The sequence below is a fragment of the Cricetulus griseus genome, chromosome 6 (assembly GCF_003668045.3).
Source record: "Cricetulus griseus strain 17A/GY chromosome 6, alternate assembly CriGri-PICRH-1.0, whole genome shotgun sequence".
Taxonomy (NCBI): Eukaryota; Metazoa; Chordata; class Mammalia; order Rodentia; family Cricetidae; genus Cricetulus; species Cricetulus griseus.
Window position 1 is genome coordinate 46300356 of NC_048599.1, and position 23069 is coordinate 46323424.

Below are 23069 nucleotides of genomic sequence, written 5' to 3' on the forward strand. Positions count from 1 at the left end.
GGGCAAAGGTCAGTGCATGAGGAATAAATAGGTTGCTCTCAGGGGCCCTCCTACTTGCCAGGACTCCCATTTCTCCCCAGGACCTCCATTTCTTTCCAGGCCCCTCCTCCTTCTCAAGAGCCTTCCTTTCTTCCTTCCTTTCTATTTCCCAGAGCCAAGAGCAGAGGATAAGCAGAGCAGCCCCTCAGCCTCCACCCATCCTCCCACAGTCACTGAGCCAGTCCCAGAGGAGTGGGGATGCTGCTGTAAACAGGAAACAGCACTTCTCAGCAAGGCAGGGAAAACCGCCCCTCTGGAAGCCTTTTCCTGTGGGTTCACACTGACCCTTCAGGGAAAGGTGGCAGCATTCTGAGTGAAGGAACACGCATAGTCCTGGACACCAAGAGCCATGCAAAAGACACTGGCATCTTTAGAGAAACTGTTACTCAAAAAGTGCCTTGACCAGCCTTCCAGACTCTTCAACCCCTAGCCCAGGACCACACAAGTCTCAGAACAATGCAGAAGTCTGGCTCCAACAGAAAGAACTGGTGGAAGGAAGCAGAGGCAGTGGGTGGGCAAGGAAGCCCCTGTGTCAAGGTCTGGATTTTGCTGTGGAGGGACCTCAGTCACCCCACAACAGCCTATGCTAACTCATGCACCCTACTTTCTTCCTAGTCTCATTTAATTCTCGGGATTCATGAGGGGCTGGCTCAAGCTCACAAAACCAGCAACTTTCTGAAGCCCCCCATGAGTCTGACCTTTTAGAAGAAGTGTGGCTGGGCCCCGGCTGCACAGAAGCCCTGTGGACTGGGGATCCGGGTAAGTGGGACTCACTCATCCTGCTCTACAACCCATTTCTTTACCAGACATTGATTCTCTTTTGTATCCTGATAAAAATTTCACATTTTGCCCGTTTGTCTAAGAACAGCTAAAAACTGGGGCAAGGAAACAAGCAGAACCACCCATTAGGCTTTCATTCATTCCCAAGGAAACCTCAAGTGGTGGGTGGCATTTGGCACACTGGTCATTATGCTCCTTAAGCTCTTTCCCCTCTCTGGGGACCCTAAGTTCCACTTACTGCAGTGACTCCACAACTTACAAACTACCTTTTGCACTGCTTTGGATGCAAACTGCAAGCCTCCTCCTGGAGCAAAGACATAGCCTAAGTGTAACCTTAGGGCTGAGTACCAACCCTGTCATCTTAAAGAAGCCTTTGGCCAGCTGCCAGGGTAATCAACTCCCCCTACTTATGGAGACAAGTCCCCAGGAGAGAGACTGCTAGACAGAGGGTACTTAAGAAATGTTAGGATCTTGTGTCCTTCTCAATGGGAAAGCCCAGTAGGTTTCCACCTGAGTTCTTACAGAACTGAAAGATGAATGCCTGCATGTGTGCTGTGGGGGTGTTGTTAGGAAGAACAAAGAAATACTTCTAGCCCTTTTCAATACTAATTCCATTTGACAAGCTCATATGTCTGAAGAAAAGATCAAAGCTGAGTTTCCTTGAGTTTGGAACTGCAGAAGCAAAGTGCACTTCCTCCCTGCCCTAAACAGATCAACAGGAAAGGCGTTGGCATATAGATTTTACCTCCAGTGGGAGGGGCAATCACAGGCGAGTGAACACTCATGAACCCCAGAGAACAGAAGCTTATTATTAATAAACTCTTCATGAGCACACTGGCAATTCTGAGCAAAGTGAGAGCTGGTGCTAACTGACCAAGTCCCTTCTGCATGAAGTCAAGTCCTTCTGTCTGTGGTATGGTTCAGTTGCTAGCTACTGTGGAATCAGAAAAGAAAGTTAACAACTGCTGGAGAATACGGCTGGCCGGCTGTTTCAGAACATCAGGAGAGTCAGTTGGTCACAGTGACCGAAGAAGAGAAGAGCCAAAAGACGTTGGTTCTGGGACTTAATTAAAAATACTCAGCATAGCTGGGCGTTGATGGTGCATGCCTTTAGTCCCAGCACTCAGGAGGCAGAGGCAGGCGGATCTCTGAGAGTTCGAGGCCAGCCTGATCTCCAAAGCTAGTACCAGGATAGGCTCCAAAGCTACACAGAGAAACCCTGTCTCGGAAAAAAAAAAAAAGAAAGAAAGAAAAAATACTCAGCATGCCAAAGTGCCACTCACTGGGGTATCACTTCTGAGCTCACCATAGCACACCCTGCCCTCTGAAAGTCTCAATCAATACTGAGATCTACAGAAAGTGCACTCAGTTTCCCGAGATGAAACTCATTACAGGCTCCCATACAGTAACAGCACTCAGAGAAAGATCAAGTGGGGGTGCTGATTGAGCTTTTCAAAAACCTAACTGACTGTAAGCCATTTCATCAGTCCAGGCGAAACTATTTAAAGGGGTAAGGGACCTTGGCAGAGGACACAGCACTGAAGGCCATGTACCCCACCAGGGCTCCTGGAACTACACTAGGGGGTCACCATGTGCTTGCCTGGTCCTTGATTCACTCACCCCACTGCTTACCCTCCTCCCTCTTCTCATCACTTCCTCCCAGCCATCTAAGCAGGCTCAATCATAAACAACTTCTAAAAGTTCATCCAATTGATGCACTTTCCTCCCCACTCCACAGAAAGCCTCAGGGAAGAACTATTCATGGCTGCACCATTCCTCAAACCACAGCAAGTCAACTTCATCTTAGCCTGGTCCACTAAGCAGCTCCCTCATCAACAGAACCTCATCACTAAACCTTTCCGAACACTCCATCCTCATCTCAGCAGCGAGGGAGAGAGGGAGGGAGGGAGGGAGGGAGGGAGGGAGGGAGCTCCTCTGGCTTCTAAGCAGCACACCCCCTGGTTTCCCATCTCTGTTCACAATATCTTAGCCAGCCTTCTCTTTAGCAGCTCCTCTTTCTCAGACTGTCCCTTAATTTGGGGGTTCCTCAGAAGCGTGTTCTACCACTGGACATGATCTGAGTAATCTTACTCAAATCAGGCCTGAGCCTGTGCGTACCCATAGACACTCCCTTTATGCTGCCCTATAAGATCTCTATCCTGTGGCTTCTCAGTGTCTTTTCCCAACCATCTGCCATGGTGGGTGGATGAAAGGCCTGAGCTAATGGGGTTAGCTCGTTAAACAACTGCAATAAAAGACTCATTGCTTTTGCATCGAAATGGGCCTCTTGGTGATTTGGGGATTCAGAATTTGGGCACAACAACACCACCTAAGTTTCACAATCTTAACTGTTAACTGAAAGTATACCAATAGTTTATAACCTGGAAATACTTCATCTGATGCTCTAGAGCCTACAGATCAAATATAAAAGTATGCAGATTCCATTATAACATGGAAACGGCTAAAGAAGTCTAGAGAGAGATTTTAGGTTTCCTTTTAAAATTACCAAAAGGCTCCAAGAACATGCTCTTTTAAAAACCAAAACTGTTGGTTCAGCCTGTTTGGTTTGGCCTGTACTCCAACCAATCTGAAGTCCAAATCCATATGCCGAGGTCCTAACCCACCCACCATCATGATGAGGCAAGAGCCACCAAGGGGTAAGAGGTTCTTCACAACAGAGGTCTCAGAGAGTCCCCTCTTCTACCTGTAAACAATGAGAAGCCATCTCACAGCCAAGTGTTTACCTGCTGGCATATCGATCTTGAATTTCCCAGGATTTAGAAATATAAGAAACAATTTTTTTTTGCTTGTTTTTGTTTTTTCAGACAAGGTCTCACTGTATAGCCCTGGCTGGCATGGAACTCCATTTGTAGACCAGGCTGGCCTTGAAATCACAGAGATCCACCTGCCTCTGCCTCCTGAGGATTGAGACAAAAGTTGTTCACCAACACACCTGCCAAACTTTTGTTGTTTTAGCCACCCAATTGTGGTCATCTGTTATAGCAGCCCAGGACTATACGACAAAGATAGCTATGAACAGGGCTCAACAGTATAAGGGTTCGCACTGTTTGTTTGGTAAACTGAAGTGGGCAATTCTTAGGCACAAACTTTGTAGAAAACAAGATTGTGTTGCAATGTTAAAGGCTGACCACACTCACTACACCATCTTCATCAATTTTATCTTCTGATAGTTTCCACAGAATGTTATACACCTGCCTTGAAAATATACACCTTTAATCCCAGCATTTGGAGAGGCAGGAGTTCAAGGTCATTTTGATCTACATAGTATTCTAGACTAGCCAGGACTAAACTGTGAGACCCTGTCTCAAAAAAAAAAAAAAAAGCAATAATTAACTAATAATAATGCTATATGTATCTCATACATATAATTTATTATGCTTTACTTTTACATTAAGAGGATACTTTTTATCACTTATATTGTATTATTAAGATCATCACAAATAGGGACTGCTATATTCCATCTTTATCTTAAGAGCTCAATGCTTTTACTGCAGTGTGCCCACGTATGTGTGTGAGTCAGAGGACAATTTGTAGAAGCTATCCTTCCATCATGTGGATCCTGGGAATCAAACTCAAGTTTATTAATAAGTGTCTTTACCCACTGTGACATCTCACTGGCCCGAAAGTAATTTTTCTTAAAGATTTGTTTCTTACTTACATGCATGTGTATGTATGTGCATGGGTGTATGGGTGCCCAGAGGCCAGAAAAGAACATGGAATTCCCAGGAGCCAGAGTTAGGTGAGCAGCTAATGTGGACACTGGGAACCTATTCCAATCCTCTGCAAGAGCAGCAAGCACTCTTAATCCCTGAATCATCTCTCCAGTCTCCAGGTATGTTTTATAATAAATCAAATTCATGAACCTTTTTCAACAGGGTCCAGAATATTGTCTTGCCAACATCTGTGTGGAAGGGACAACTGGAGAAGGACTGTTACAGTTCTGTTTCAGCTATCCCAGAGGTAAAAGGTTCCCTCTAGGGACAGCCATAAAATTGTGGGTAGTGGTGAACAGTACTTTCCAACATCAGCTAATAGACTGCTAGGAAAAATGAATAAACAAAGCCTCTTAGCATTCTCAATGTTTCCACCTACTCTACAGAATGTACAGGTACATTTTCACTTGTTTCTCAGACAGAGTCTAAAACATCTACATCCCTACCAACTGGACTACACGTTAGAAGGCCCCTTAAGATGCTAACACTTGAAAATGCTACCCTCAAAATAAGATACACCTAGTTAGTCCAGACATGGTGGCGACAACTCTATAAGTTCCAGCACTAACGAGGCTAGATAGGAAGAGTGTGAATTTGAGGCCAGCCTTGACTATACTTGTCAAGAACAGAATAGGAAAGGAAGAAAAGACCAACAGACCTAGACAGGCCTGGCAGCATGTTATCGGCTGTCCCAGATACTTGGGAGGAATCAGAGGTGGGAGGATCATTTGAGCTCAGGTTTTTGGAAAGCCTGGGCAACACTGAGACCCACAAAAGAATGATCTGCTTTATTCTGTATAACTTCATTAACTCTTGACAGTAATGAACTCCATGCTGAGAGGGACTTATTTATTCACTTCTATATCCCATGTCTGCTTCCTAGATAATTCTAGCATGAGTGAAGAACCTGAAAATTCAAGGCTGTTGGAATTGTCTCAGCTAAGCATTAACAAAGTTAGGGAACATTTATTTCCAGCCTGATAGTGTCCCTAGAGGCATACTCGAGCAGGAATTTCTGGGTATAGACTGTATGACATGACCTCAACAGCTCTCAGTGTACCAACTCCCAGAGAAGCTGCTTAGAAGTAATGGCCTCTTGAGCAGAAAGGTGAGGAGGACAGGACTGCTGCACTGGAGTTTCCAGTAGGTATTCTAAGCCCCTGAGACACGTGATGGACAGAAATCTCTCCAACATGCCATGCCAGAGAGGAGGGGAGGCACTAAGCTTTTCCTGCTTGATGACAGCCCATGCCATCTATGCCCCTTCTATCCTGAGACCAGAAGACAAATGTCAAGAAAGCTTCCAAAACACCACCAAAGCAACAAACAAATGGATCTGACTCATGCTCAGAATGCTAATAACAGCAATTCACCAAAACTCTCTTCCTAATGAACATCCATTCTGTAAGCACATTAAGAGGGAATAAGCTGAGCATAAAACAAAAACAGCTACAACTGACCTTCTAAACAAGACAATCTTCATCTCTGGAAGAAAATGACATGGGAACGAGACAAACAGCACAAGAGCCATGTGATCCTGGGAGAAATCAAGTCATCCTGGACTTCATCTTTTTTATCTATAAAAATGAAAATTCCTACTTCAAGAATAATTAGATGAGGGGCTGGAGAGATGGCTCAGAGGTTAAGAGCACTGACTGATCTTCCAGAGGCCCTGAGTTCAATTCCCAGCAACCACATGGTGGCTCACATAACCATCCGTTATGAGATCTGGTGCCCTCTTCTGGTGTGCAGATATACATGGAAGTAGAATGTTGTATACATAATAAAGTCTTTAAAAAAAAAAAAAAAGAATAATTAGATGAAACTTGGCTATATTTTTTCCAAGTAGCAAGTTGAGACCCACTAGGTTTTGAAATTAATTTAGTAGGTCACAACTAGCTACACACACACAAATGCCAGAAGGCAGGTGGCTCCCATGAGAGAGGTCAGTAAATAAAAAAACATCACACATGAGCCTCTGGGGATGTTCTGTTTGATCTGATGCGGCTGAAGGTATGTGCTTATGAAAAGTCACTGTGAAATTACAGTGTGTACACATTTCCAAATGTCTGTTACAGTTCAACAAAGCTTTACAGGAAGGATAGATATAATAAAATCCAAAAGCAGAAAACTTTGACATGTTGACAGACAGTGAGATTACTGTTTTGCAGCCAGGTGGTAGTGGCACACACCTTTAATCCTAGCACTTGGAATGCAGAGGCCAGAATGGCCTATAGAGAGAGTTCCAGGACAGCCAGAGAAGTACCGTTTTGTGAAGCTTTTATTCCCAAATCCCATGTACATGGAAGCTGGCATACACAGATGCAAATCCAAGTGTTGGAGGCCAACAAGGGTGATGGAGCAGAGAGAAGACACCCTTTCACTATAAAGATCTTAGCTTTGAAGGTATAGTTCAGAGGAAGAGCACTTAGGCAGCATGTGCCAGGCCCTGGGTGTGATCTTGAGCTCTACAGCCCACCCATGCGTGATACAATGCACTCTGAAGCGACAAGATTTTCTCATTGCTTGTATTCACTTTGAGGTTCACTTGTACCAAGTGTACTCTTTTAGAAGCCTTACTTCCCTGCATAATCCTCCGGAGAAAAACAACTAACAAGGCAAAGCTTTTGTCTGAAGACTAAGTCTCAATCGGGTTCAAGGACTTTCTAAAAAAAAAAGAGAGAGAGAGATGAAACTGAAGGGGGACAAGACAAACGGGAAATCCTGTGTTGGAGACAAAAACCAGATTACTAGCAACTAAATGCCACAGTCAGCCCACTGGCCTCAATGTCCTCAGAGTTACCACACAACGGGATCCCATAGCAATGTCAGACTGAGAAAGAGTGGCAGTTGAGTGGTCCCCACTATTCCCTCCTCCTAGAGTATGCCAGCACAGGGAAAACACCTTGAACAAAATTACCTAACTCAACGTCACCATTGATGCAAATCTTAAAAGTGCATTCATTTTAAATCTATGTTTTGACTTTGTATTTAATAAACTCAATTAATGTGGGATATTTTTGTAAATTTTAATTGGAAATAACATTTAAATGTTATCTACTAACCTACCCAGGAAGAATAATTAATGTTCAAGGTTACATTTTTTTTAACTTGGGATTTTAATTACTATTCTGTAGTATATCCAAACACTGAATATTTGAACTGCTTAATTTTATTCATTTCTTAAATCCTAAACACTTTTAAATAAAATACTGGTGTTAATGAAGCATTAACACATATTTACCCAGTACTTCAGTACTAAAATAAAACACTCACAAGCCAATCTTCTTTGTGCTTCACAATACTTTAGCCACCAACTCCTCCCTAAATCACAGGCCTGGTTCTCACTGCCCAAGCAGCTGTTAATCTTCACAGCAGATTTAGCACCAACTCAACCTCAACCTCCTGACACCGGGTCCAGCCATCTAAAAGGAGTTCATGACCTATTCTGTAGGAAAGCCAAACCTGTGAGTCTAACAAGGCAGTTGCAGCAATCTAAGACAAGAACCAAACATGAAACCATCTACTGAAAGGATGACAGGAGATACCACCTAATGGAAGTGTGGATGGACAGTGATTTCCACAGAAGCAAGGGGAAGAATAGATAGGAGATGTGGAAATGGTCTAGAAGTCCAGAGAGTTTCACAGAAAAAGCTGGGCTGATTGGGGTTTCAGGAGCCTAAGGCTCTGTGGTACATCATTTCCCACTAATCCAGGATATTCCTGCTTCCAGTATGTAAGCCTCAAAGAACTCTAAGCATTTGTCACCACCTTCTCTCTACAAAACTGGATGCAGAGAAAGTTAGGGTTTTCTCTGAAACACTCACAAGGCTTGATTCTTTGGGTGGCTCTTTCACCACACCCCAGTAGAAAACTGACTTAAGAAGTGACGTGTTCTGGGCTGGAAAGATGGCTCAGAGGTTAAGAGCACTGACTGTTCTTCCAGAGGTCCTGAGTTCAATTCCCAGCAATTCCCATTGTGATATAGATGGCTCACAACCATCTATAATGAGATCTGGTGCCCTCTTCTGGTGTGCAGATATACATGGAAGCAGAATGTTGTATTCATAATAAATAAATAAAATCTTTAAAAAAAATGCATAGGAAAATCCTCACAATAAATTTCACATAACATCAGAGAAATGATCCATTCTGCAAAGCATATGAAGTTTCAAATGTGTAGTCCCCAAAGCTACTGACATTTTGAAGCTTGCATTAGTAGTATTTCTTTGGGCAACATGATTGTGAGATATTTTCCATAAATAAATGAATAAATATTGAGGGGCTCGAGAGACGACTCAGCATTTAGGAGCACTTGCTGCTCTTCCAAAGGACCTAAGTTTAGTTCACAGAACCCATTTGGGGGTGGCTTTCGAGCCCTTATAACTGGATCTCAGAGGATCCCACATCCTCCTGTGGCCTCAGGCACCTTCGCTCATCTGACATTCACTTACACACACACACACACACACACACACACACACACACACACACTTTTTTAAAAAACAGGTCCAACATTTAATCAAAATGTCTTATAACACCTCTAATTAAGTCTTTTCTTAAAGTGTCACTCTACCCTTTTTTCAGCCTAGAGCTTGACTATCCAGAGTCCACAGGTCAATTAAAGACAGCAACACAGATACTAAAGAACCCATACCATTACTGTGATTTCACCCAAACCAGAACACTGTGGAGCAAAGGGTGTGTCACCCTGCTCCAGATCCAATCACACCAGCAATGACAGTTTATGACTTTAATCCCAGCACTATCGAGGCAGAGGCAGGGATGGGGGAATCTCTATGGGTTCCAGGCCAGTCTGCTCTACACAGTGAGCTCCAAGCCAGCTAATACTACATAGTAAGACTGCCTCAAAAAGAAAAAAAAAATTAAAGAAAGTTAATTTCATTTATATTATGTAGTGGGAAATTCTGTCTAGAGGTAATGCTGACCACACCTGCTTGGGACATGGTCAGAGTGACGTGGGAAAGGTTCGGGCCCCTTCTCTTACTCCCTGCCACCTGGCTGAGTGGACTTGCTAGAGTACTATTACTTAATAAACTATCTGCTATCACTCTAGATCTGACTCCACATCTGACTCCGCATTTGGCTTTAATATTATAACAAATACCCAATATTAAAGAGCCAGAGGATGGATGTGCCTGTAGTTGAAGCTACTTGCAACACTGGGTAGAGGACTTTTTGAATCTGAGAGTTCAGGGTAAGTCTGAACACAGTAAGACCACACCTCTTCTTTTGTTTTGGGTTTTGTTTGTTTGTTTTTGTTTCTTTGAGACAGGGTCTCACCTGGCTGGTGAGGAACTCACTATGTAGACCAGGCTGGCCTTGAACTCAGAGATCTGCCTGAATCTGACTTCCAAGTACTGGAATTAAAAGGCTTTTGCCACACCTGGCTAAGACCACATCTCTTCAAAAATATAGAAATTAAAAAATACAAATATCAAATATTCAAATATATCAATAATCTCAATTATTTTTCTGCATAAGTTTGATTGGATCAATATTCAAATAAAGTTCAGAAATAATTAATATTCTTTAATCTGTTAATGTAGTGAGTGATTTTACCTTCCTACCATCTCTACCTTTCCCTCACACTCCTTGTCTCATGGGAAATCGAAGCATCTCTAAGCCATTTATTTACAAAAGCACCCAGGCCATTAGTCCAATCATGTTTTTCAGTGTCTTCTTCTGTCCTTCAATTTCCTCTCAATTAGTCTTTACAACTAAAAGTTCTGATCACTTGCAAGTGGGATTTTTCCAAGAACACTCTTCCATCAGAAGCTACAGAATAGATCTGTCTACCTCTATAATAGCACAATTACTTCATCCCATTAATTCAATGTGGCTAAAACAGCTCCATTATTGTTTTGGTAGCAATGGAGATTGAAGCCAGGCCTAAGCACAGTCCTACAGTCCCCCAGACCATAATGCTCTATCATTCCTTTGCCACTTTCTATAAAGACAAACTTTCCCTAATCAACTATTTGGTTTCCCTTAAGTTCAGTGTGGTGACTAGTTTTAGGCTAACTTGACATAAGCTAGGGTCATTTTGGTTGGAAGAGAGAATCTCAATTAAGAAAATGCTTCCTTGTTGGGCAGTGGTGACTCATGTCTTTAACCAATCCCAACACTCAAGAGGCAGAGGTAGGCAGATCTCTGTGAGTTCCAGGCCAGTGTGGTCTACAGAACTAGTTCCAGGACAGCCAGGCCTACACAAAGAAACTCTGTCTTGAAAAAACGAGAAGAGGGGAGGGGAGGGGAGGGGAGGGGAGGGGAGGGGAGGGGAGAAGAGAAGAGAAGAGAAGAGAAGAGAAGAGAAGAGAAGAGAAGAGAAGAGAAGAGAAGAGAATGGCCTGTGATGTATTTTCTTGATTGATGACTTTAAGTGAAAGAGCCCAACTCACTGTAAACGGTGCTACTACGCCTGGGCTGGAAGTCATGGGTGCTATATAGAAATGCAGGCTAAGCAAGCCGAAGGAAAAACTCCTCCATAGCCTCTACTTCAGTTCCTGCCTCTAAGTTGCTGTCCTGTTTGAGTTCCTTTCCTGACTTTGCTCAGTGATGGAGTGTGACCACAGGTGTAAGCAGAAATAAACCCTTTCCTCCCCAAGTTGCTTTTGGTCATGGTGTTGAATGTCAGTAATAGAGCCCTAACTACGACAAGATGCTGTTACTGCTGCTTTCTGTGGTAGTGGTGGTGGTGGTTGTTGTTCTGCTGTTTGTTTTGCTTATTTGAGACAGGGTTTCTCTGTATAGCCCTAGCTATCCTGGAATTAATTAGACCATGCTGGCCACAAACTTAGAAATCCACCAGCCTCTGCCTCTGCTGGGATTAAAGGCATGTGCCACCATGCCCTGAAACTTTTTAAATTTTGATTTAGGATTTCCTTTTATCATGTTTTAATTTTGTTTATATGTATCTATGTGTGGGTGTGTGCCAAAGGACTCAGATCTGTCAGACTTGGGATTGCAAACAGTTGTGAGCCACCTCATATGGGTGCTAGAAACTGAACCTGGGTCCTCTGCAAGAGCAGAATGCTGAACCATTACTCCAGCCTCACCCCCAAAATAAAACCTGAAAAAAAAAAAAAAAAAAAGAAGGTAAGAAACTAAAACATCAGGAAAATCCAACTGTTACCAAGTCTGATGATGTGAATTTGACCTCCCAGAACCACATGGTGAAAGAATCAACTCCTGAAAGCTGTCCTCTTACACCCACACATGCACCAAGGCTTGTAACACCCCCACAAAGTAAATAATATTTTTTGTTTGATTTTTGAGATCAGGTCCCTCTACTATGTAGCTGCTGCTATACTGGAACTCACTATGTAGACCAGGCTGACCTCAAATTCACAGAGATCTGCCTACCTCTGACTCCGGAGTGCTGGGATTAAAGACATGGGTACCACATCTGTCCTAACAATAATGTGTTTTTAAGATTTATCACTATATAAAAATAAGAGCATCCAACTCAGATGCAAATGTGCTTTTTGCTCAATGAACAAAATTATATGTATAGCAACTTTAAAGAAAACTACTGGAGTGGCAGGAGAGATGGCTCAGTGGTTGAGAGCACTGGCTGCCTCTTCAGAGGTCCTGAGTTCAATTCCCAGCACCCACATGGTGGCTCACAACCATCTATAGTGGAATCTGATGCCCTCTCCTGTCATAAAGTCATATAGATAGGGGACTCAGATAGATAGATAGATAGATAGATAGATAGATAGATAGATAGACAGACAGACAGACAGACAGACAGACAGAATATTAAAAAGAAGAAAGAAAGAAAACTACTGGGGCTGGGAAGATGGCTCAGTGGGTAAAGGTGTTTGCTACCAAGTCTGGCAACCTGAGTTTGATCCCCTGGAACCCATGTGATGCAAGGAAAAACTGATTTCAGCAGGTGATCTATGATCACATACACACCATCGCATACTCGACCCATACATAAAGAAATGTTAAAAAAGAAATTGTGGGTGGTGGTGGTGCACACCTTTAATCCCAGCACTCGGGAGGCAGAGGCAGGTGGATCTCTGTGAATTCAAGACCAGCCTGGTCTACAATAGCTAGCCCCAGGACAGCCTCCAAAGCCACAGAGAAACCCTGTCTCGAAAAACCAAAAAAAAAAAAAAAAAAAAAAAAAAAAAAAAAAACCCTCAGGAAAAAAGAATTATATGTGCATGCATGTATACACGTGTTGGTGTGGGTGCTTTTATGTGTGTATATATGTGAAGGCCAGAGGTCAACTTCAACTGTCATTATTCAAGAGTCATTATTCAGGAGACAGGCCTGTCATTAGCCTGGAGCTTGCTGAGTAAGCTAGGCTGGCTGGCTCCAAAGAGTCATTGTCATTGCCTCCACAACTGTAGATTACAAGATGTGTCACCATGTCTAGCTTTTTTGGGTGGGTTCTGGGTACCAAACTGGGTCCTCATGTTCATGTAGCTAGCAATTTGATGGATATCCCCATCCCTAAAATAAACTTAGGAATTTAATTAAATGTTTGATTTGTATAGCTACTTTATTTACCTATATACCCAAAGTTAAAAAAAAAAAATTCTCTGGAGAAAATGGGTAGCCTGCTCTAAAGTGTGCTTCATGCGGAGAAGGAAAGAATGCCTCACAACAATCAATAAGCCATCATTCCCAGCCCACTGCTGTTCAGGTAGCAAATCGCATAGTGCTACAGTATAAACCAGACAAGCCAACTCCCAAATCTGCATTGTCCCTGCCAGCTTATCATACTTCTGCTGAAAAATCAAGAAACAAGTGAAGGATAGATTACAAACACATGTGGAATCTACAAATTTCCTGTACAAGGAAATGCATTCATTGTATCAAAAGCTTAAACAATGGACATCCTTTTCTGGGTCACTGACTCTAAACAAAAGAATCTTCCAAGGATATCACACAAGAATCAGTTTAGTGGTGTTGTTTGTTAGCCACAGCACTCATACAGCACAACTTCTAACAGGCAAATATTTAAAACAACTTAAATTCTTAACTAGTTTAATAGAGTAAGGCTCGTCACACAATACAATGGCCTACTGCTATTAAAATGATGGGGGCAGGGGCTACAGAAATGGCTAAGTGGTTAGAGTACTTGCTGTTCTTGCAGAAGACCAGAGTTTGGTTCCTAGCACCTATGAGGCAGTTCATAACTTCCTATAACTCCAGTTCTAGGGAATCCAATGCTCTCTTCTGGCTTCTGCAGGTTCTTGCACACATGTGGTGCAGACAACTTATGTAGGCACATACACATAAGAACAATTTTTTTAAGTTTAAAAAAAATGATGGTGAGAGCCTGGAGAGATGGCTCAGAGGTTAAGAGCATTGACTGCTCTTCTGGAGGTCCTGAGTTCAATTCCCAGCAACCACATGGTGGCTCACAACCATCTATAATGAGATCTGGTATACAGTGATACCTAAACAGCAGAATTCAGAGCTTTTCTTTCTTTCTTTTTGGTGCTTCTACAGTAAGTATCCTTATCTTCATCTGTTTCTTCATATTCAAGAGTAAGTTTGAAGCACTGTTTACACAGAATCTAGGGCATTGCTTCCATCGGCACAAAGAGGAAAGCTGTCAATTACTCAGGGCTGCTATTCCAGTCTCACAGCTACCTGCATAGGAGCTGAACCATGGTTGGGTCTCTCATGGGTGCACAGATTTTATACTGACAGGTACACATTCATTTGTTTCTATAACATAGGCCTGAATGTGTCCAGAGAGAAAGTGGTATTTAAACAAGCCAAAGTAGAAGAGAGTGACAACCAAAGATACATCAGAGGTTGGAATTAAGGACCAAGATCAGTGGCACAGAGGCATCCAGCAGGAGGAGGCACCAGGGGAGACAGAAAGGAGTCTGTGCCTTTGTTCCATAAGTCACAGGATAACTTCTGAAGCGCTGGAAGATGCAAAGCCCAGCTGGACTACAACAGCAGGCACTGACAGCCAGCCCATCCTGAAGGACCAGAGGAAGCTCAATAGGAAGAGTTCACAAAGGTGAAGGTATCAATCGAGTCCTGAACTACTGGAAATGTGCCAGGGTGGCAGGTAAGAAATCCAGGAAACACTTGGTTAGATCCTGAGTCCCGGACTGGGCAGAGGAGCAGAGGAGGTATTCAACACTAGTAGATTTCTTCTTAATAATTTAGAGGGTGTGTGTGTGTGTGTGTGTGTGTGTGTGTGTGTGTGTGTGTGTGTATTCGTGCACAAGGCACATGTATGGAAGTCAGAGGACAACTTCCAATAGTTGGTTGTTCCCTTCCACCAAGTAGAACCCAGGGATCAACTCAGGTTGTCAGAGTTGGTGGCTTATACATTGGGCCGGAAGAGTAGCAGATGCCAAGCCTGAGTAACTGAGGGATCCGTGGTTCTAGCTAAGGGGGAAAGGAAACTGTAGGAACAGGGTCAGCACAGAGAACATGACAAACTGAGGTATAAGACAAACCAAGTATGTTTTGCCAAAAGGACCAATAAATGCATTCAGATTACTGAAACCACGGACTAATTAGAAAACAAGATGGGAAAGACAGAGCTCTAAGAGTCACTAAGTTGGGGTGGGAAGGAGTCCATGGCAGGCATCTTTCCATATCAGAGATTCAAATACAGTATAGCCTGATAATCCTAGGTCCCAAAAGCTTTCTCAACTTTCAGCCAAGTCTTAAGGAACACTCAAGATGGCTCTGTAGGGACCCTATTAATTACAAAAAGGTTGATGCCACAGGTACCAAATCCAAAGGACATCTGATCTTGGCAAGACAGGCGAGGCTTTTCCACAGGTACTAGCCCTCAGGAGCTCTACAGCTTACCATGGAAGGGGGTGTGTCTCTGGTAAAACACAGGCAGGAGCCTCACAGTGCACCCTTCCCTTCACATCCTGACCTAGCAAGCACTGCCACTTAAAATAACACGATAAAATTTAACTTTCTTTTTGAGGTCAGGCAGCTCTGTGGACCCAATGCCATCCCTACTGCTGGATAAACAGGAGGTCAAAGATCAGTGACTGGCACAGGGACGGTGGTTAATGGTGTGGGGGTGGGGGGGTCTGACAACTCCCCCCCATCAAACAACTACTACAGAACAAGACTTGGAAAGCAGAAACTCTGCTTAATGCCAGGAATAAATCAGTATTAGTTTAACAGGACTCTGGCAAGCTTAACAGTCAAGAGCCCTAGACTCTTTTCCAAACTGGAGGAATGGCTGTACTTTTTTTTAACCCCACAACCTCTCATGCCAGTGAAGACTAGAAACCATCACAGCACAATTGCAGGGAAACAAGCTGTATGAAGGCATCTGCTTAGCCTTTACAACCTCAGAATGACAGACAACTATAAAAACCAAAAATATAGACACAGATACTTTCAAACAATCGAAAGAATGATTATTTGCACTGTGAAATGTATAACAAGATTCACTTTCAATGAGCTTCTCGGCAGGGGACAGTAACACACGCCTATAATCTCAGCACTAAGGAAGCAGATGCAGAATGATCAAGGCTAGCTTGAATTACATGAGACCTTGGTCTGAGAGATGGAGACCTGAGTTCAAACCCAGGAACACAAATAGAAGTGGAAGGAGAAAACTGATTCCACAAACCTGTCCTCCTACCTACCTACACCTACACACACACACACACACACACACACACACACAGGCACACACAATTTTTTTTTTTTAAGGGCTAGGGATGTAGAATACTTGAAGTAGTAACCACTGGGTTTGACCTTCTGTACAACCAAAAACAAAAACAATTATTTAAATCAAAAATCAAACTGGTATAGAGGCTGTGATACAGGTCAGTTGGTAGATGATCTGCCTGGCATTACAAGGCCCTGGGTTCCATCCCCACGTGTGAGCATGAGCACACAAAACTGGAACTAAATTATAGTAGGATCCAGACACACTGACATCCACCTCAATCAGAGCCACAAAGTATACCAGAGCCACGGGCAATGTGCACAGCTGACTGGAAGAGAGAATGCTCTGGGATGTGCTGAACACTGATGACTGGCGATGCTGGAACAGACAGTTCTGATGCTTAGTCATGCATGACCAGCACTTCCTCTAGGAGCCTCACACACTGACCTAAGTGGAGTTCTCTGGTGGCCAAGCCTAAACAGGGGTTCCACTCAAGGATGCCTCAGTGGCTACTTTCAGGGATGGACTTCAAAATAAGTAAGAGAACCAATGACTGAGAATTGTCAAATCTACTTTCTCTTTTGTTGTTGTTGTTTTATTTTATTTTGTTTTGGTTTGTTTTTCAAGACAGGGTTTCTCTATGTTACAGCCCTGGCTGTCCTGGAACTCACTCTGTAGACCAGGCTAGCCTCAAACTCATAAAGATCTGCCTTATGTCTGCTTCCGAGTGCTGGGATTAAGGGCCTGTGCCATCATCCCTTGGCCTGGAGAGGCTTTCTGACCAGGAATAGAACCAGGGCCAAAGGGGCGAAAGTGCTGAACCCTAACCACTAGACCACCAGGACGTGTCGTATTTTCTCTTTAAAAAAAAAAGTTCTCCCTCACAAATTCACCACAAGCACTGAAACCTCACTTGCTTTTACATTTTACATTTTAAAAGATGATTCTGCAACTTTTTCTTTATAACTACATAAGAAAATTAGGCCTCTGGCAGGCAGCAGTGGTGCACACCTTTAATCCCAGTACTCCGGAGGCAGAGGCAGGTGGATCTCTGTGAGTTCAAGACCAGCCTGGTCTACAAGAGCTAGTTCCAGAACAGCCTCCAAAGCCACAGAAAAAACCTGTCTCGAAAAACCAGAAAGAAAGAAAGAAAGAAAGAAAGAAAGAAAGAAAGAAAGAAAGAAAGAAAGAAAGAAAGAGGGAGAGGGAGGGAGGAAGGGAGGGAGGGGAGGGAGGGAGGGAGGGAGGGAGGGAGGGAGAGGAAAGAAAATTAGGCCTCAAGTAGTGGCACATGCCTTTAATCCCAACAGTCAGGAGATAGAGGATCTTTCAGTTCAAGGTCATCCTGGTCTATACATTGAAATCCAGAGCCGGAAGTTGATGGCACATGCCTTTAGTTCCAGCACTCGGGAGGCAGAAGCAGGCGGATCTCTGTGAGTTCGAGGCCAGCCTGGTCTCCAGAGTGAGTGCCAGGATAGGCTCCAAAGCTACACAGAGAAAGCCTGTCTCAAGAAAATAAAATAAAATAAAATAAGGGTTGCAGAGATGACTCAGAGGTTAAGAACACTGGCTACTCTTCCAGAGGGCCTGAGTTCAATTCCCAGCAATCACAAAGTGACTCACAACCATCTCTAAGGAGATCTGGTGCCTTCTTCTGGCCTGCAGGGATACATGCAGGCAGAACACTATATACAAACTAAATTTTTTATTAAGGAATAAAGAAAACTAGATAAAATTTAGGCTTTTTTTTTAAACCAAAACATCAATATAGGAACTCCTAGAGACTGTAAATTAACGCATTAATACTATATCCTTAAAGGCAGTGTTGTGCAACATGAGAAAAAACTTAAAATGACTTCTCACTATTAACCCCTCTACATCTAACTAGCTATGTTACTTAAAGAAATATACAAATACATGCAAAGTATTTTTGAATAAATTAGCTTTGTGAGAAAAATTATTTCCAAGCAGTCATAAATTGGGAAGTAGCTAAGTCTTTAAAATAAAATAATATTTTACCAACACAAATACTAGCAAGATGGTTCAATGAGTAAAGGTGTTTACTGCCAACTCAATGACCTGAGTATAATCTCCAGGATCCTACAGGCAGAAGAACTTGTTCCTTCAAGTCCTCCTCTGACCTCCACAGTTACCAATGCAACTGTTATAGTTCTTAAAATAAGATTTCAGTAGTTAATTCTCAAAATCTACCAGAAAGCCATATAAGTTATTCAGGAGAGTCTTCAAGTATATTATAGCTAATGCTATGGAAGAAGATAACCACAGTCCAGACCTGGTGGCACAAGCCTGAAAATATATGCTGAAGCAGGAGGAATTCAACTTCAAAGCCAGCCTAGTCAACTTAATGACACTCTCTGACAAAAGAAAAACTAAGAGACTGGAGGTGGGGCTCAGTGGTAGAGCACTTGCCTAGGATCCCCTTTCCCTGGTACCAAGGAGACGACGAAGTCTGCCCATACTAACCCCTAGTGTTCCTTCTACAATTAAAGTGTGTCATCTGAGCACTGAAAAATTCATCAAAAACATGAACTCAAAGCAGGTCACAGAAGGCCAAACATTATTCTACATATAACGTGAAGGTTTAAACACATGCCAAGATATAATAATAATAAAAATAATTTAAATCCTATAAAAGTGTATTTTAACCAGCAACAACAGTGGCTGACATGTTCTTATTGTATACCCTATGTACACACTGAATCCAGTCAAATGACTGGAAGCATATACAATTTCACCACCTGTAATTCAGGGTTTGACAAACTGACTTATAGAAGAGGCAAGTGGCAGAGCCGAGGCACAAGATAGATTATCTGCAGTTAAAACTTGAATTCTCCCTTCTAGCCAGGTGTGGCATACACCTGTAATACCATCCCTGGGAAGACAGAGACAGATGGATTTCCAATTCAAACCAGCCTTCACTACACAAAAGCAAGTCTGAGACCAGCCCAGATACCAGTAGGAACATAAGACTATGTTTCAAAATAAATACATAGATAGGTAGATCAATAAATAACTTGCTGTCTGTCTATACTTTTTTAAAAAGATGTATTTGTTATCTATACATCGTTCCTCCAGCATGTATCCCTGCAGGCCAGAAGAGGGCACCAGATCTCATTATGGATGCTTATGAGCCACCATGTGGGTGCTAGGAATTGAACTCAGGACCTCTGGAAGAGCAGCCAATGCTCTTAACCTCTGAGCCATCTCTCCAGCCCCCTATCTATACTAACTTTATCCATCTAGAATGGAAGGCTTTGAAACAACTAAAGCTGTAATTTTCACACCATTTCAGCATCTAAGTAAAGCAGAAAACCCAGAACCTTCCATTTAAGTTCATAACAAAAATCTCCTGAAATGCCAAACCAATCATTTTTAGTATTTTGGTGTAGGTTTCATCCTTCTGCTTCCTAAACTGTGCTGAGAAAACATGGCCAGGCAGCATGGAACTGTGCTAATGCTTAACTTCCAAGGGTCTTAGTTTGGCAAATGATTTGAGACTCTAGATCCCAGAAAACATTTCCTTTATTAGCAACTGGCTTTGAGAATACCATTCTAGGATGCTAAATATAACGAAATCCTCCTGACCTTTATAAACACATTCTCCAGATTATTTTGATAGTGGTGATTGTCTATTAACAAGACAGTTTTGCAAACACAGTTTAGCAACTGTAACATTTTGAGGAATCTTTCAAAATTGTTCTTTAAAGAATTGACCTGAAAACTGTTCTTTGGATTCTTGTACTATGAAGTAACAGAGTTCAAATTCCACAATTCATTTCCCTTAAAAGGCACAGAAACATAAATAAAAACAAACCTTTTTTTTTAAATTAAGATTTATTTTTTCTTTTAAACCAGGCAGTGGTGGTGCATGCCTTTAATCCCAGCACTCGGAAGGCAGAGACAGGAGGATCTCTGTGAGTTTGAGGTCAGCCTGGTCTACAAAGTGAGTTCCAGGACATCCTGTTACACAGAGAAACGATGTCTCAAAACACACACACACACACACACACACACACACTACTACATATATTCATAAAAAATAATGCATCTCGCTGTTTCCTAAATGTATTTCCCATGCATAACTGCTATATTTTAGGGAGCATACTCCTAGCAGACCTCACAGCCACAAGCCTCTTTCATTGCACATGTGGTTTAAATGCACTTGTAATTAATAAGGCTGGACAGCTCCTCAGATCTGCTCTATATAAAATATGGATGTGAATGGAAGAATCAACTGACACTTTATGTTTGGGGAATGGAGCCAAAAAGCTGGGTGTGGAGTGTGAAAAGTGCTTCACTACTAACATTACAGTTGTTTTGTCTTATCTAGTTAAGTATAGCTAACTTTCAGTGTGTGACTCTGTGTGTGTGTGTGTGTGTGTGTGTGTGTGTGTAGCTGTAGTCCACCAACTATCAGGCTTTAAAAAAAAATAGAAAAAGAAAAGAAAAAACAAGGTTTCTCTATGTAGCCCCGGCTGTCCTGGAACTTGCTCAGATCAACCTGCCCCTGCCTTTCCTGGAACACTGGGACCAACTCACGCACCACCACACTCACCCCTCTAGGCATTCTTTCTTCTCCCACCTCCTTGGTCCAGAACCCCCACTAACTTTAAGTATGCAGTCACCCTTAACTAGGCAGGGTCACCCACAGTGTAGCCTTCAAACTCACCAACAAGTATCCAGGGTGAATACAGCATTCTGCAGGGCCATACCCACGGGGAAGATTAGAGATTTGTACTGTCTTTGCAAGATACTCCTAAATCAGGACCTCAGCCCTAACCTTTCTCCAAAGGGATAGAGTTCTCCTCTGATGACCCACTGTCTACAGGAGAAACAAAGTTATTTAAGCCCTCTATCTTTCATCTAAAACATTCTTCCTAGTAAAATTACTGTTGGCATGCTGTCACCAAAGCTTATGCTTATTTCCTTCCTGATGTTCCCGCTAACCAATTTAAACACAGTCAAAAGGTACAAGCTGGCTGTGCGGCTCATGCCTTTAACTCTAGCACAGGGTAGGCAGAGATGGATGACGTCCAAACCAGCTAGCAGGGCTTCATAGAGAGATTCTGTCTAAAACCAAACAAAAGTTTAGAGGATAAAAGTGGGGGTAAAGTGGGTGATGGTTGCCCACACCTTTCATCTCTGCATTCGGGAGGCATAGGCAGACAGATCTCTGGGTTCGAGGCCAGCCTGATCTACGGAGCGAGTTCCAGGGCACCAGGGGTACACACAGAAACACTGTCTCGAACAAACAAAAGGATAGTAAACTCTGTCAACTATTAATCAGAGAAAGGAGGCAGATGCTCCAATACCGAAGACAAGCTAGAAACCATCAGAAGAACCCTTATTTCCGTATCAGCTTGTGGGCCTAAAAAAAGCATCAGCAGGTCATCAGCTGGCAATCCCTGAGTTAACCAGTCCCCACCACTCTGGTCCAGGATCCCTCAGTCTGTTCGCACATCACTGAACCTGACAACTGCTAAGTCGAGAAGCGCAAATGCTGTCATGCAACGTCCACAGTAACACAACCACTCTCCACCTTTCTCAACTTCTCCACACAAACCTTGCACTTTCAATCAAAGGAGCGCCCCCACATTGGTTGTGTCCCTGCCAAAATGGCCTCCTCCTTACCTTCCTCCTTTACCCCATCAAAGCTCACACTTGGCGCAGTAAACAAACCCACCATTGGGAGCACACACCTGCTCATTAACCGGACCGCACGTGGCGTGAATCAAGACGCCTCCCTGATAAAAACCCAACATATTGAATGTTTTAATCAAGTTCAAAAGATGATTTTAATCTCCCAGGGGACAAATGCTATGGCCTGAGTCCTCCCCGCTCCCCATTTAACAGCAGCATTTTTAAAGCGAGAGGTGAGGCTACATCGCACTCACCCGCTCTGTGGGGTGTCCAGTCTCCACACCAGGAAGGCCTAGGGAAGGCGTGGACCCCCCAGAGCTCACGCGCTACTCCCCGCGCCCGAGTAGCGCCCGCAGGCGGCTGTCCCCACGAGCGGAGAACGCTCGCCGACCCCCTGCGCAGCTCCGGCCTGGTGCCGAGGGCCCCGAAAAAAGGTCAGAGGGCGAGGCTGCCGGCGCGCCCCCCGCACTTAACGACGCCACTACCTTGTCCTCCGGCGGTGCGTCCTCGCGGAAAGACCTCTGCCGTAGCTCGGTCATGCTGAGGACCCCGGCACGATGTCACCCAGGGCGAGCAGCACGGTGGCCGTGGAGATGGGCTCAGCGCGCACGGCCTCTCCGCGGGCCCGAGCGCCTCGCAGCCCCGCAGTGCTCCGCACAGCCCCTGCAGCCGCGCCGCTAGCCCCGAGCCCGTGCCCGCCCAGCACCGCTGCCGCCGCCCTGGCCCGAAGAGCCGATGCGCTGCCTCCCTAGCGGCCGCTCGCTCCTCCTCCCGGGCAGCTGTGAGCCAGCGCGCACGCGCACCGCCGCCATCTCGGCCCAGAAGCCTAGACGCCAGGGGGCAGGGCAGCGGGACGGGGGTGGGGGGGATAGGCGGAGTTAGACGCGGTCATTGGACAACAACGGGAGGAGGCGGGAGAAGGGAGCACAACGAACCAATGGGCGCTTGCGTCCTACCGCGTGTGCCCGCGCAGGAGATAACCCGTTACTGGGGGACCACAGCGCCTCCCGGCTGTAAATATTGGCCAGTAATTGACGTTCTCAGCTTAGAGATCAAGTGGAGAGACCAGGCGGACCTCTGAACAGCGGGCATCATAGCAGAGGTGAAACCCGAACTTCAAGCACACGTTGTCTTGCCAAGCTGTGGTTGTTAGTAAATTAGGAGCACTGATTCTGTCTAGGCACAGAGCTCAGAAA

The 23069-nt window shown here is 43.9% G+C and overlaps 1 protein-coding gene across 2 annotated transcripts in view; it reads right to left on the reverse strand.

Annotated features, from left to right (window-relative positions):
• The window catches only part of Cds2 (CDP-diacylglycerol synthase 2), a 49913-nt gene extending 27249 nt beyond the window's left edge, over positions 1 to 22664 (reverse strand). The window contains exon 1 of one of the 2 annotated variants that reach the window (XM_035446960.1): positions 22359 to 22664. In XM_035446960.1, the coding sequence (XP_035302851.1) occupies positions 22359 to 22412 (54 nt within the window). In that variant the 5' untranslated portion in view covers positions 22413 to 22664. The remainder of the gene's footprint in view (positions 1 to 22358) is intronic. The other variant, XM_027421719.2, reaches the window with a different exon arrangement.
• Between the last annotated feature and the right edge of the window lie 405 nt (positions 22665 to 23069).